Genomic DNA, 15,060 nt, shown 5'->3' on the forward strand with positions numbered 1-15,060 from the left:
AAGACACTTAAAATAGGGTTTTAAATGGAAAGTCCCACAAAATACAACAATTCTTTGATATAGTTGAAGTTCAACAAATCACTACTTGGGGCACTCTGGATGAAAAAACAAGTTAAGAAACAAAAAACCTCGCTTATCTTGGCTTCTGAGTAATCGATGAGATCATGTTCTATGGGAAAATTATAGAGAACATTCTGGTCTACATTTCACCCATATAACACTTTTCTGTCAGTTCATCCAAATCCTTGATATTTTGGTTTAAATACAAAATTTGTATAATTTCACGAATTTGATTCAATATAACTGAATGGCGTCTCCCAACTTCAGCTCCAAATCGAATTTGCATGCACTCCGAGTTAGCTCACGTTAAGAATCTCACCTACATAAGCCGGTTAGGATTATCTGTCCCTTTTCAATATAATGCAAAATTTAAATAGTTGTGACTCTTGAAAATATCTTTTTTTCTCTCAAAGTTATGTGCTAATAAATAAAAACATTGCACACAAATTCAATGTTGGAATGTTTGACGAAATTGGCCCAACCTATTCTACACAAAAATTCATCTATAGAAAACAATGCACATTGATATTCTTGTTCTTTTCTCTTTGAATGCCTAAAATTACGATTAAACAAAAATTTTAATGAATTCGATGAGAAATTTTATGCAAATTAGTATTTATACAATTGTCTGTTTTATTTTCGTGAACACCGGAAAGTAAAGACAGAGAGAAGAACAACAAGAGCAGAATCAATTACAATTGTAAATTTTTGTGCATTACATTTGGAGGTTAACAGTACCTGGGGAGGCATGAAAAAGTATTTATTCAATTAAATGAAATTCTTATTTTCTATTTGATCAATTTTATTGCTAATTTGCCATAAATTTTCAAATTAAACTGTTACAAATTAATAAAATAAATATTTGCGCAAGAGACAAATATAAATTTCTTTCAATTTGTGCCAATGTTGAAAAGATGTCTTTCTTTTTTTTAAAGTGATAGTTTTTTGGCAATGAAGCCACAATGTCTGTCAAAATCAATTAATAATAAGCTGAATCACGCACAGTTGTATAATTTGCAATGACGTTAGTTTAATTAGTGCTTATATGTTATTTGTTTGTTTTAGGATTTGATTGTTGTCGCAGAAATTCTATTTTATTTGAATTTAGGGGAATTTGGGGCAAAATGTAACAAGTTGAATATTTCTTAATTTTTTATCTTCAAAAATAATAGAGACGAAGGACTGAAATTTTGTCAATACATAGCCTTAATAGACCTGCTTAATTGTTTAAAGTTTTAAGGAATTCGAATTTAAGGAAGGAGTTCTTTTTGAAATAATTTCTTTTTACAGAAAATATGAATTTTGACTAATTTATTTTTCAAAATTTATTCATTAGTGAATAGGGGAAGTGGCCGGCCTTTGAATATTTAATTTTTTCTCTTCTTTCCCAAAACAAAAAATTCTACTCAGAAGATACTCTTACGTAAAGTACAATGTGAGATTTGAAATAAACAGATAGAAAATTCTCTGATAGTTCTAAAGTACCTACAAAGAGACAGCGTTACTTTATCCTGGCGAAAAAGGACAGCCTTATTTTTCTCTTTCTTCCTTCGATCAACGGAAACCACTTTGTTTCAAATTCAACTAATTTATTTACAAAAATTGAAAAGATTGACTAGATATTTTTGGAAACTTCTTGAAAAAATAAAATTTGGCTTCTTTTCAGTAAAAAAAATAATAATAATATAATGGCGACTTCCATTTTAGAGTTGCCCGATGAATCCGCAAAACGTATTTTTCCGCTAGATGTCGACTTATGTCATTCCAACTATTTTATATAATATTTTCTATTAACTAAGTAACATCCTGTTCGAATTTCGAAGTGCTCAAGTGTCAAAATGTGACGGTCTTCACATTGTTGTGAGGAAAAAAGCAGAACAACGACGCTTGCTGTTCTTGTCCCATTGTTTAATCACTCCATAATCACTGAGTAACTCTTTTGCGAGCTTTTTAGTGTGATATTTGATAAATTTTCCCCAACTTGATCGAAAATTTAGTATGAAAATTCGAAATTGAATTTGAATTCTTCGAACTTCAACGACTTTTTGTGCAAATAGAGTTCTATTTATCTTTTATCCAAGACACTATTGGAGAATCAAAATCTACTTGTGATCGGGCTCATTACTGATCTTCGAAAATTCGATATCGAAATGTTTTTGGTCACAGGTGTCTATGGACAAAATATTCACCCTGGACTACCCTTAAATCTTACCCGAAAATTAAAAAATCTAGAAGTAGTTTTCGAATTCGAAATAAACGAAAATATACGGTTTTATACAGGAAGTAGAAGAGATGTGGAAAAAAGTAACAGAAATATCTGGACGTATTTTTCACTTATGGGGGATTATGAAAGACCCAAAGTCGATATCCCTTACCGTTTGTGCTCTGTATCTGTTAAAAGTTAAAATAAAAAAGCGGATTATATTAATATATTACTCTTCTTGCTCTCTCTTATCAAATTAACCCACGACGACTTTTTCTAACTAGACTTCCTTTTTTAGGACGATTATAATCTCTAAATGCAATTTATAGTGAAGAAAAAATCTTTTGCAGACGCTTCAACTTAATCGAATCTAAAGAGACGGAAGTGCTGCGTGATCTGGAAGTGGCACTTCGGCTGACAGATGATTGCCTTACACCACAGACCACACCGACAACAATAAGCCTGGGTGCGGATTCTAGTGCGTCGACGATAGGCGCTGCCGAGGTGAGTCAGGCCGGGCAGGTGCTAGAGGAGCATCAGGTGATCGATGGTGATGCCACTGTGCGTCCAATTGTCACGCAGCCCGAGTGCTGTTCGACCAATTTTACGGGTTTCCATTCACCCACAACGCACGTCAGTGGTGGCTCCAACATTGGCCTAAATGCATCGCAATCCACTTCGCAGCAGCATACGCCGGCCTAGATAATCCCCATGTCCTGTTTTGCTGCACAGCGCTGCGCCACCCGGCGGCAAAAGTGACAAACTTCTTCCCTTCCTACTACCCATTTTCCTCTGATTTTTGGTCACAAAAGTTCCTTTCCTAAAATTCGCTCAAAAGATCCTCTTCACTCCTTCACTCATCTTTGAATGCCGCCGCGGTTGGTACTTTTTGTGTTTGCACTTTAAGCCAATGTTTTGACCAATGTGATGTATCCTTTTTGTTAGTTTTTTTTTTTTTTAATTATTACACTTTGTGAAGAAAGCTGTTAATTTAAATAGGAATACAATGAATGGCAGATGATGTACAGAAATACTGATAATATTTAATCAGTGTCCCCTTTTCCAGGAATATAACCTGCTACCTTTTTATTATTTATATCTCTTCAATTTATCCCAATTTAGCGAGTCAATTAATACGGGGCGCAATGAATGACAGAGCCGGTAATATTTATTGGAACACTCAGGAAATTTCAAAAAATAATGGTTCTTTGAGAAATAAAGTATTTACTTTGGAAAAAGTGAGGTTGAATTTATTTTCTATTAAAAAAAAATTAAATATCAATTTTGGACTTTCAGAGCTGGTTTTTGGTACTGTAAAAGGTAACAAAGCATTAAAATTATTTTAAAAATATTCTTTTCATTGATAATAAATTGAGAATGCACCTATTTTTTTAAATTAAGCACTGACTTTTTTTTAAATTTTAAAATTGCATTACAAATTTATAAATTTATAAACTATATGGACTGAAACTTCAAAGATCGAATCCCATTTAAGGCCTCGATGCACTGGGAACTATTTTTGAAAAAAAATGATTTTTTAAAGAAAATTTTAGCTAGGCGAAAACATACGTATAATTTTTTTAAAGGCAATTTTTGGCGAAAATTGCTTCCAATGTGTAGAGGCCATTAGATTGTCAGACGTTTTCCACAATGAAACTAGATTTTTCCCAATCTAGAACACGACTACCGCCGACTTACCAATATCGGCCTTCACAAGAAATTGAACTGAAAAGTTTACTTTAAAAAATTCGAACTATTTCATTCTGTTACGATTTTGGAAGCATGATAAAACCTTGTAGCCACTTGCAATTACCCTCAATTGACTCACGACCAAAGGGGCGGCACGATGAGCTTCTAGGTACATGAAAAACACCAGAATTCCTCTAGTAGACTTTTATTTAACCTCGCTAGCTTTTTCAGGACAATCTGTCGCTCCGGTGAGCGTCTGAATTTATTGATAAAATCCTATGAATCAAACACACAATTTCACCAGAGCTTTCGACACTTATCGTGTCTTCCTCAGTGGTTCTTGGGTGGTCTTTTCTTTAGGATTTTTGTCACTAATTCCTCCACTTTGTTATGCATCAGTTTTAAATTTGATTAGGAGCTCACTAACAATTTTCTTATTTCTTTTCTACACAGCGAACAGACTGGAAGTACCAGTCCGTTCGCTGTGTAGAAAAGAAAGAAGAAAATTGTCAGTGAGCTCCTAACCAAATTCAAAAACTGATGCATGAGAAAGTAGAGGAATTAATGACAAAAGTCCTAAAGAAAAGATCGCCCAAGAACCACTGAGGAAGACACGATAAGTGTCGAAAGCTCTGGTAAAATTGTGTGTTTGATTCATAGGATTTGATCAACAGATTCCGACGCTCACCGGAAGGACAGATTGTCCTGAAAAACTTAGCTCAATTACATCACCGTCGGCTATCTCTTTATACAAGAATTTATTTAACTTCGTTACTACATTTGACTTTAATTCCCGGAGCAGAATAGGCCACTTTAGGAACCAGTGGTAAGGGGGTACTCCCCCACAAAATTGTTCTCGGAGAAACCGGGGAAAATCTCCAGAGTTTTGGCTTCCCAAACTTCAAACTTTATCCAAAACTTTCTAAACGCGAGAGAGAAATACTTGCAATTGTATATGGGTTGCTTTCAAGAATTATACCTCAAAATCGTGGGACCGAAAAATCGTGCGAAATCGCATTACGCATCGAGAAAATTTGCATACCTGGAGGGGCTTTCTTTTGAATAAATCGGCCGTAGAACGAATTTCGCCCGGAATAAAAGTAGTCAAAACAAAAAGATTCAACTGTTTAACGAACAGTACTTTTTGGCCAGAGTTCTTCATTTAATGGTCAGAATATTTTTTAAAAAAAATTAGCTTAATAAAAGAAATTAAAATTTTATTCTTAAAGAGAAGCATACTGTTTTCAAATTTCCCGCGTCACAGCATAGTATAGATTCACGCGCATTTCGAAAATGATTTCACAAATTGACTCGCAATGGTAGGCAAACTTGCATAATTATATGTGCATAATTCCGTTAAATGCATTATCCCGAAGTGCATGAGGCCGGGACTTAGTGTATAGAGCGGCTACCCGTATCGGGGGATAAGATAGAGCAGGAGTAGGGAAGCATAAGGGGCCCAATTGTGGCCTGGATGCATCGGTAATCCGAAATGGAGAACTGACTCCTACAAAATCTTGTCCTTTATCATTTATATGAGGAACTCAGAGCAAAAAAAAAACACTATTTTAATAGGGAAATGCATACGACTTAGAGTTTTTTTTGCTCTGAGCGCCTCATATGTTGCTCACATGAATTATAGCCTTAAGGCGAAAAATCGTTTTCTTGTGGCAAAACGCTAATAAAACCGCAGCTTTTTAGTTGAAATAAAATTAAAAAATTTTTAGTAGAAATAAAATTAAACACATGATAAATTTCCTGGAAATTCCAAGTGTTCCAGTAAATGCTACAGGCTCTGTAATTCTGCGCAAATCAACTTTAGCTTAAAGAATGAAAAAAAAGTGAGAAGTGTGATTTATGAAATGATGAATTAATTTGCTCTTTCAAATACTTTTGATGTGTTTCCTCAAGACAAGTTTAGCATGGCGAAGAGTCAACAAAATTTTGGCCAATGACGCCATCCAAAACACTTTAATCGATGAGTTCATGATGATGATGCAAAAGGTTGATGACACACAATCAAGATGAAGTAATAAATGATTTCATTAGAGATTCTTAATTACTTCTAACCCTTCTCCCAAAAAAAAACCTGTGTTATATCCTTAAAATGCTGCATTCAGTCAATATACAGCATAAAAATGTCCTAATTGCTAATTTTCCGAGATGAGCCGTGTCAGTTGAATGGAAAAAAGAAAATGATTTTGGGAAATTTTCGGTGAAGAATTCAGAAAAAAAAATCAAAGTGGCCTTTGGAATATATATATAATTTTATTAAAAGAAGGGGGTTTCAGAGTGACAAATTGGGATTTAGCAAAAGAACTAAACAAAAGGAAAAATTAATTGTCACAAATTCCAGTTGCATCTGACAGGCATGTAAAGAAAAAGAAAATCACATTCAGTGTAGAAATAAAGTTTGTGTTTCTGCAAAAAAAAAACAAATGACAAAATGTAATAGCTTCAAACTGTTTGCGGCTCTTTCATCATCGAAGTACTTAAAAGTAATCAATTCTAATGGAAATATTATACGTGAAAAACAAAATATTATAATGGAAATTTTTAATTCTGAAAGTCGAAAAAATAGAGAAAAAAACGTTTGAAATTCCTTTACAATTCCAGAAATTTCTTTCAAATGTCATATTTCACTTGAAAGTAGTATTTTTTCTCTAAGAAATTTTAGGCCACGCCCCTTTAACTACGAATAATTGTTATAGCCCCCATTATAAAAATCGAAAAACGTTTCGCGGGACTCGAAAAACTCGAAAAATTACTTGGCAAAACTCGAGAAACCAGAAATCCTTATCAGCAAAAAACGGGAGAGTTATCCTTTGTGACATTCACTTACAGTAGAGTTCCTCAAATTTTAATATTTGAGGGGTATAGATGACATTTCCTACTTATCAAATTTAAACAATATTTTCAACTTAATATAATATGATAATATTGAGGAAACACTAGAGAAATATTTTTCTAGTTCAGACTCCACGCAAAACTTTCTTCGCATAACCTCAAATTTTACATTTTGAATTTAACCGTCGTTCAAATTTGAGGAACTCTACTGTACTTACTTTCAACGTCACTTTAAAGGACCGGGTCTGTCACACTGACCCCCTTCAGTCCTGGCAGCTTTCCCTGGGATGAAAATGGGGACTTTTCTTAAGGAAATCCCAAGCAACTCCCTAAGAATGGTGAGGAAAACTAAAAGATTTTACGAAGGGATATACCCGTGAACTCCTCTGAAAAAGTCAGAAAGGGAAAATCGAAAAAGCTTGAGGATAATTCTCAGAAAAATCCTTGGGAAAACCATAAAAATATTCCCACATTTTGCTTTTCTTTTTGATTTTTTTCCTTTATTATTTCTTATCTTTGTATTTCTTTGGAAACCGATATGATCTACATGGGGAATTTCCACTTTTTAGTGGGTTATTTCTCGAGCAATTCCACTCGAAGTCCTATGATGAGTAATCTTGGAGACTTGTGGAGGAAAATTCCATTTGCACGTGGTGAAATTTCCTTCGGGAGGATTTTTTATTGGGTAGTAATTCCATGGACGTTTGTGAAACTCTGTATAGGACCGTCTAATAATATCCGCGAGTTTCCATGGACTTTCCGACATTTTTTCCTATGGATTATTAGGCGTATAATCGCCAGTCAACCCTTTAAAAAATCGGAAAAATCTTGTTTATTTCCATGACATTCTCCGCGGAATTTTCCGTGTAACGGCCTTAAAGGCTTCCATGGTTTAATATTACGGAATTGCACGACTTTTCCAATGGATTTTTTTTACATTGTCCTTTAAAATAATTCCTAGATTAAAAATAGCGTGGAAATTTCACAGAAAATTTCTACAAAAAACATCCACAATTAAATGGAGGATCAGTGCCAATTGGCAACTTGGAAGTTGGAGAGAACTCATATATCGAGACGAACACTCAGTTGTTTTACTTTTGAGTTTAAAATATTGCTATCATATCGTAGATTTGGGTATGTCTAGCTCGCAAGAATTATAGCGTTAGGGCGAAAAACAAATGCGGAATTTTAGCGTTTACCTCCATGGAGTCTTGGCAGGAATGATATCGGAAAATGTATACTTGGATTAAAGAAAATTTTGTTTTAATTTACAAGGAATGTTCTCTAATATATTAGAAGAAAATTCCACAGATGCGAGAGAAAGATGATAACTCCGAGGCATATTATTAGCATATGATAATTACGCAGAATATTAATGGACTTTTCCATGGAGGCTCCCGCGGAAAAATAGCAGATAGATTCCACGGATTTTTCTTTTAAAGCGAAACTTTGCGATTGCGACCGACCGGCTATAGTACCAATCCGTTCGCTGTGTAAAAAAGGAAGAAGAAAATTCGCTCCTAACCAAATTCAAAAAACTGATGCATGAGAAAGTCGAAGACTTATTGACAAAAATCCTAAAGGAAACGCCAACCAAGAACCACTGAAGAAGACACGATAAGTGTCGAAAGCTCTGGTAAAATTGTGTGTTTGATTCATAGGATTTGATCAACAGATTCCGACGCTCACCGGAAGGACAGTTTGTCCTAAAATACCTAGCTCAGTTCCACTACCGTCGGCTATCCCTTTATACAGATCGGCTATAGGGGTAGCATGGGTCGCTGTCGAAAAGTCGTCCGTCTTATCGGAAGCTTCTTGCGAGTTTTCGTAACAATCTTGCTTTTATGGGGAGGTGTTGGTAGTCCCTCGCTCTATCCTCTCTAGAAGGACCAGATCCCTTGTTCGTTAACATCAGGTTATTAACTTCAAACTGGGGTTGCGATCTTAGGATAATTGTCGGTATGGTGGCAAGGAAATGGTCCAGGAAAAAGAGGCAGAGGGCGTGCCAATACTTCCTTTGTAAATTCCTTTGCAGATTCGGGATTTTGACCGGGACCCGTCCGTTTGAATCTACAAAGGAAGTATTGGCACGCCCTCTGCCTCTTTTTCCTGGACCATTTCCTTTCGGGATTTTGGCTTTCGGGATTTTGACGTTCGGGATTTTGGCTTTCGGGATTTTGGCTTTCGGGATTTTGACGTTCGGGATTTTGGCTGCCACCGAAACGAACTATTATGTCAAACCCGGCTGACTATAGTCAGCCGGGTTTGACATAAACCCGGCTGACTATAGTCAGCCGGGTTTGACATAATAGTCCGTTTCAGTGGCAGAAACTTATAAGTTTGTGTTCCTAGCAATGTAAAAACATTACGCGTACTCAATGTATATTGACATTAACAGGGCTTTTAGCAGTTTTAGGGGCGTGGCTAAAATGACCAGGTGAACATTACTACTACTCGTTTTTGAAATGCGACATTTAGAAAACAATTATTTGCGTAATTGTAAAGGAATTCCAACCGTTTAAAATTAAAAGAATTTTATCCCACTTCTGACGTCCTTAGGAGAAAAAAAAACGTTGAAAACTTAACCTCTTTAAAAACACTCTCTTTAAACAAAAATTAATTTAAGGAAAAGGATTAATGAAAAAAAAACAATTAAAGAAAATGTTACTAAAGATGATAAATTTATGAAAATCACTGTAAATATAGGTGAAAAAAAAATAAAAATTGAAAAATTGAATAACAAGAAAATGATAAAAATGCTATTTAGAAGTTGTTATTTGATTATAAAGAAAATTAAATAAAAAAAAAACAGACATAAAAAGATGCTAAAAGTTTTAGAAAGAAGATGATAAAATTTATTGTAAATAAATCACACAAATTATTCATATACAAAAAAAAATGATGAAATAATACCTATCATTAATTTAGATGCAAGAATTTTTCAATTTGTATATACCAAATGAACAATTAATATATTTTATTTTATCCTCCTAATTTAATGATGATACCTGTAATTAGATTTTTTTCTATGATAGATTTATTTCCTGTAGTGGATGAATTTCAGCAATTTTATTAGGGCTTTTTTTCAATTAATTTCTTCCCAATATTTTTGAGAAAAAAGAAGAAAATAGAAAAGCTTTGTAACTGTTTTTTTTTACAAGAAAATATTTAAAGAAAATTGGTCAAATGCTTCTGTTCTTTTTTTTTGTTCATCTGTATTTAATTGTGTGCTATCTAAAGTGCATAGAAATTTTGTATATATTATACACACTCAAAAAAAATCACACATAACACACAAAAAAAATAATTCAGACACCATGAAAAAAAATGTTATGTAAAGTTAGAAAAGATAGTAATATGAGAAAAAGAGGAAGAAATACACAACTATAGTGAATAAATATTTGAGAAATGAACAAAATTTTGAAGCCTTCTTCTGCGTTGTCCCCATCAATGGCCGTATTCACGGAAATTTGATGAAATTTTCTGCACAAAAGAGGTGAAAACCTTGAAAATTTTTACAGCAAAACACATGAATATTGTCTGCGACGGAAAGGTTGCTTTTTTCCGCAAAAAAAAACATCTTTTATACATTTCCGCGTGGCAGAATGAATTGATTTTGTACGCGAAATGGTACAAAATTGATTTCTTTGCTCAATATTGTTTCTCCCTTTTGTGGCATTTTTTTTCTTTTTGCCTTTTTTCCCAACTGCACTCAGTCGGCAGTGACTTTTCCAGCCAACTTTGATGGCTAAAAAAACGGCAAATGTAAATGTCGTCAAAACAAAGTTAACTCGGCTTTTTTGCATTTGTTTTTCCTTGGTTTTTGGTTGAACTGCAAGCACATCATAATTTTAAAACAACTTTCCTAAAGGGTTATTTTAAATTAGTAAAGATTTCGATTTTGATGTCTTTATTCATAAAGTAAGTACGGTAAGTGTGTCTAATTCCGGCCAGCTTGCAATTTCGGCCACCTTTTTTATTTCTCGAATTTCCATGAACTTTTAGATTTTACGTACTCTAGAGATTATAAAATGCAAAAGAATGACAAAAAATGTATCTTCGACAAACGAGATGACGTAAAAAAGCTATTGGAAGAATTCTCGAAGGGTTAGGAACTATGAGAATGAAGGTGGCCGAAATAGGGCACCGAAGCTATGTCTATATTTTTATTCATTTTAAAATGCATTAAGAATGATTTTAGAGTAAATAAAGACGGTAAACTCTTTATAAGGTTCCAAGCAACACTCTTTCAGAAGAAAGAATAATAAAATCAATTTGTATTTAAAATATTACATTTCAAACTTAAGACTTTAACACTTGCATGCAACTATGCCGAAATTTGGCACACTTACCCTATATCATGAATCACATTTTAAAGTATACAGGGGATCCCAGGATTAGACTAATTATGGGATTATGCAAACAAAGAACAATGGGCAAAATGGTCCAACCTTTCGCCACGAATGAGACCTGTACCATCGAATAGGTATTAGCAAAGGTAACAACTTTTGTTCCCGAATCAATCCCAAAAGTATGTAGGAAAACCACTAGACTAGAGCTATAAACATGTATAAGAATTGTAACGATTTTTTGCAAAACTCCTTTTATACAAGTTAATCGTATATTGGTCGTTTCTAAGAACAATTTGTAAAGGAGGGCTCAAGAAAGATCTTCCTAGAACAAACCATTTTTATCTCTTCATTTTCCCTGCCATTTTCTAGATCTTCCTAATATATCTTTGAACATTTTTCAAATTCATAAAAAAGGATTGTATGTAGGGAAATATTTCATGTGCAAAAATATTTAACTTGAAAAAATATTAAAGGCTCTGAAGATCGCAAGGTCCTAGAAGACACCGTTATTCAAATACTTTGAATAGTAAGTTAAGAGTAATTTAATTAAGCCATTATACTTTGAACTTTTTGTTAAAGTTCGTTTGATAACTATACCTTTTCAACCTAATGATCTTCAGCAATCCACTTTTTTTAAAGAGAGTATTTCTGTAAGGGATATAAAAGAACATAGCACTTTTAATTGAATTAAAGGATATTCGAGGATTGAGGAAAATCTGGATAATTACAAGGAAAATGGAGATAGAGATACGATTTCTTATAGAAAAAGGTTCCTTGAAATCTCCTTTAGTAATCGGTTTTGGGCACCAACAACTTACGATTACGATATACCGTTATTGATGAAAAAAAAAACAAGTTTCATAAAATAATTCTATCCATTTCTTAAGAACCCTTACTTTAAGACATCTCAAAAACGATGTGATAGACTATAAGTTTCTTTGGGAAATATGTTAAGTACATACCAAGGACTCCGAAAATACCGATGGTCTCCCATTACACGAAAAAAGTTTTCGTTTTGTTGCCCTGTAATACTCGATGTCTTTAAAATGTGATTAATTTATATGGGGGCTATCAAATGGACCAGTCAGAGGAAAAATCTAAAAATATTTATTTAATGCTTATGTTACAAAGCAGAGGTGTGCAAGAAACCGTTGAAACCGAATTAACGTCAAAATAAGTTTGTTATGTAGCGTTTTGACCATTGACGTACATGTTTCATTTGACGTTTATTCGGTTTCAACGGTTCTTGCACGCCTCTGTTATAAAGCGTGTCCCGGATATAAATTATAAGTTTTCGACATGAAGTTAGTCAAAATAGGAATTGAGTTTTGTTTTGATTTTTTTCTCCTTTTAAGAGAATTTCGTCAGCTTTTCATTTCTGAAAACAAAAATTGAAAAAGGTTGTGTTTTGGCTGAGAAAAGTGATAAAAATGGAGAACCTGCGCAAATTGATCGTGGACACGTGCCTAAAGAATCCAAAAGCGAGCTATGCTAAAATCGGAAGGATCACCGGAAAGTGTCCATCCACGGTGCGAAGGGTTATATTACGCTTCAAGGAACTCAAGACTGTTGTTCGAAAGCCAGGATGTGGCAGAAAACCTGGAGCTGTAGACAAGAGGATGGAGAAGAGAGTGTTGGCACTTTTCCAGAAGCAACCTTGCCTTTCAGTCAGAGATGTGGGAAACAACCTGGGTATCTCCAAGAGCTTAGTGCAGAGAATCAAAAGAGAATAACAGATTGATAACGTACGTAGGGGGAAGAGGAGCACCTTTGAATTGGGGCAGCCATGAAATTAGGTTTTTCTCGTATTTTTAAATAAAACTGGACTTTATTGTGATATAATTTAGCTCTACAAACTAGTGGTGGAGCTAAATTCCAGTACGATAAGGCTCAATTCTATTTAAAAATAGTAGAATAAGCCCAATTCCAAAGCAGCTTCAATTCGAAGGTGAGCCACTTCATCTTACAGGGGGTTCCGGGATTATTCGTCTTGGAATTATGCAAATACACTTATGCATATTTGCCTTCCATTAGGAGCTAATTTGTTAAATTCAATTCTTAAATACCCCTAAATGTATGCATTTTTTCAAGGTAGTAAATTTGAAATGCGTTACTGTGAACAGTTGGCGCTGAAAATAACCCAAAAAATTGGCGTCAACAAAGTATTGCATATTTTACGACTTTTCCGTAACTTATTCAAAAGAAGTCTCCTGACAGAATATAAAATTTCTGTATGCATAAAGACGTTTCGCGCGTTTTTCTCGGTCTAGAATCCAGAAAATATGCATAATCCTGGAATCCACTATACAGTAGACTCTCGCTCAATCGGTTCTTTTTCAATCGGGCGAAAAATTTTGTTGACAATTTTCACGATTAATTATGAAGGTAATTTGCTCAAATTCGCTGTAGTTCTTTCTATTTTATCGTGATTCTTTATATTTGAGCGCTTTTTGTGGAATTTACAAAGGCTTTGACGCCCAAATCTATCAATAAACCGGGTGACATTTCGCCCCAAATGCCCGATTGAAAGAGAGTCTACTATACGCACAAAACTTGTCAAACGATTATTTTGACAGGAGTTTAAACTTTTTATAGGAAGTCCATTTGCAATTTTTCATTGGAAGCCAGAGCCCAAATTATTGAGATTCTCACTCCGCGGGAGCGAGCAAAATGTGAGAGACAGTATTATTGAGCTCACGTACTCGATATTTTGCTGGGTGTGCGAGTCGGTTTCTCTCGGCTGCTCAAGAGCTACCGTGTGCGAGTACGGTCGCCATTTTTTCTTCTTCTTCTTTATTATGTGTTCAAAGTGATTGATTTCTTAACCCCTAAAAGTCGTCAAAATGGGTGATGTGTAAGTATATTTTGTACATTTAAATATTATTTCATCATATTCAATATTATGTGCAATTCTAATCATTTTTCTATTTCTTTTATTAAAGCAAAAGAACAACAGGGCGGCAAATGAATATTTTAATAACCTTTATGGAGGACAACATTTCAGTTGCCACCGGAAAGGCGGAGGGGACTTCCTATAAGAGTTTCAAGCAGGAAAAGTGGTTGGAACTTGAGAAGAAGTTGAATGCAGCTGGTCCACCAGCGAGGGATGCTAAAGGTTGGAGAAAGGTATGGACCGATCTCATCCATGAAACGAGAAAAAAAGTTAGAGAAGCAGAAGTGGATCGTGGCACCACAGGAGGAGGGAGGGCACGTCCAGTGAAACTAACTGACATCCAAAATAGAGTCCGGGACCTCTTGGATTTATCGAAAGCAGTCCAAGGCAATCCCGGAATAAATTTTGGATTTGGCGGACTGCAAGAAAAATTTGATGCATCCCAGGCAGGCCCATCCCACGCGCCAGCCGATCGATCTCGAGCCGGTCCACCGGAAGCCGGCTCTTCGCATGCCGGCCCTTCGCATGCCGACCCTGCGCATGCCGGCCCTTCGCATTCCGGTCCTTTCCAAGCCCGTGAAAATGATCCATCGGTTGAATATCCTACGTTAGATGAAGATTCATGTAGCTCAAATGCTGGGATTGCAGTTCTAAATGAAGCTGAAACCATGGAAGTAAATGGATCGCATGCCAATAAGGGCAAAAATCTGACAAATACGAAAGGATCGACTCTACTAAAGGCATACAATGAAAGATTCGAGTCTACTCTACAATTTCAGAAAGAGCAATTATCTTTCATTAAAGAAACAAAGAAAGCTTTTGAATATTCTTTTAAGGAATTGATCGATATTTCTAAGGAAACGCAAAATATTTGCAAAATGCAATTTAATTTGGAACGTGAACGCTTTTGCATCGAGAAGAAACGCCTGGAGATTGAGGAAGACACACTGAAGACATTCCAGAATATCCATGAGAATCTCCGTAATTATTTTGAGAAATAGTTTGAAATAAAAGAT

General features: G+C 34.9%; 2 protein-coding genes across 9 annotated transcripts in view; both read left to right on the forward strand.

The window, feature by feature from the left end:
* The window catches only part of LOC129802100 (MOB kinase activator-like 2), a 55,080-nt gene extending 48,693 nt beyond the window's left edge, over positions 1-6,387 (forward strand). For all 8 annotated transcript variants that reach the window (XM_055847677.1, XM_055847674.1, XM_055847672.1 and 5 more), the window contains exon 6: positions 2,614-6,387. In XM_055847677.1, coding sequence (XP_055703652.1) covers positions 2,614-2,965 — 352 coding nt within the window. In that variant the 3' untranslated portion in view covers positions 2,966-6,387. The remainder of the gene's footprint in view (positions 1-2,613) is intronic.
* Positions 6,388-13,923: 7,536 nt separating this feature from the next.
* Positions 13,924-15,045, forward strand: LOC129805001 (uncharacterized). Its single transcript, XM_055852801.1, has one exon. It carries the CDS (start codon positions 14,116-14,118, stop codon positions 15,043-15,045), a length of 930 nt encoding a protein of 309 aa, XP_055708776.1. The 5' UTR covers positions 13,924-14,115.
* The last annotated feature ends 15 nt before the right edge of the window (positions 15,046-15,060 follow it).

Source organism: Phlebotomus papatasi, chromosome 2 (genome assembly GCF_024763615.1).
Source record: "Phlebotomus papatasi isolate M1 chromosome 2, Ppap_2.1, whole genome shotgun sequence".
Taxonomy (NCBI): domain Eukaryota; kingdom Metazoa; phylum Arthropoda; class Insecta; order Diptera; family Psychodidae; genus Phlebotomus; species Phlebotomus papatasi.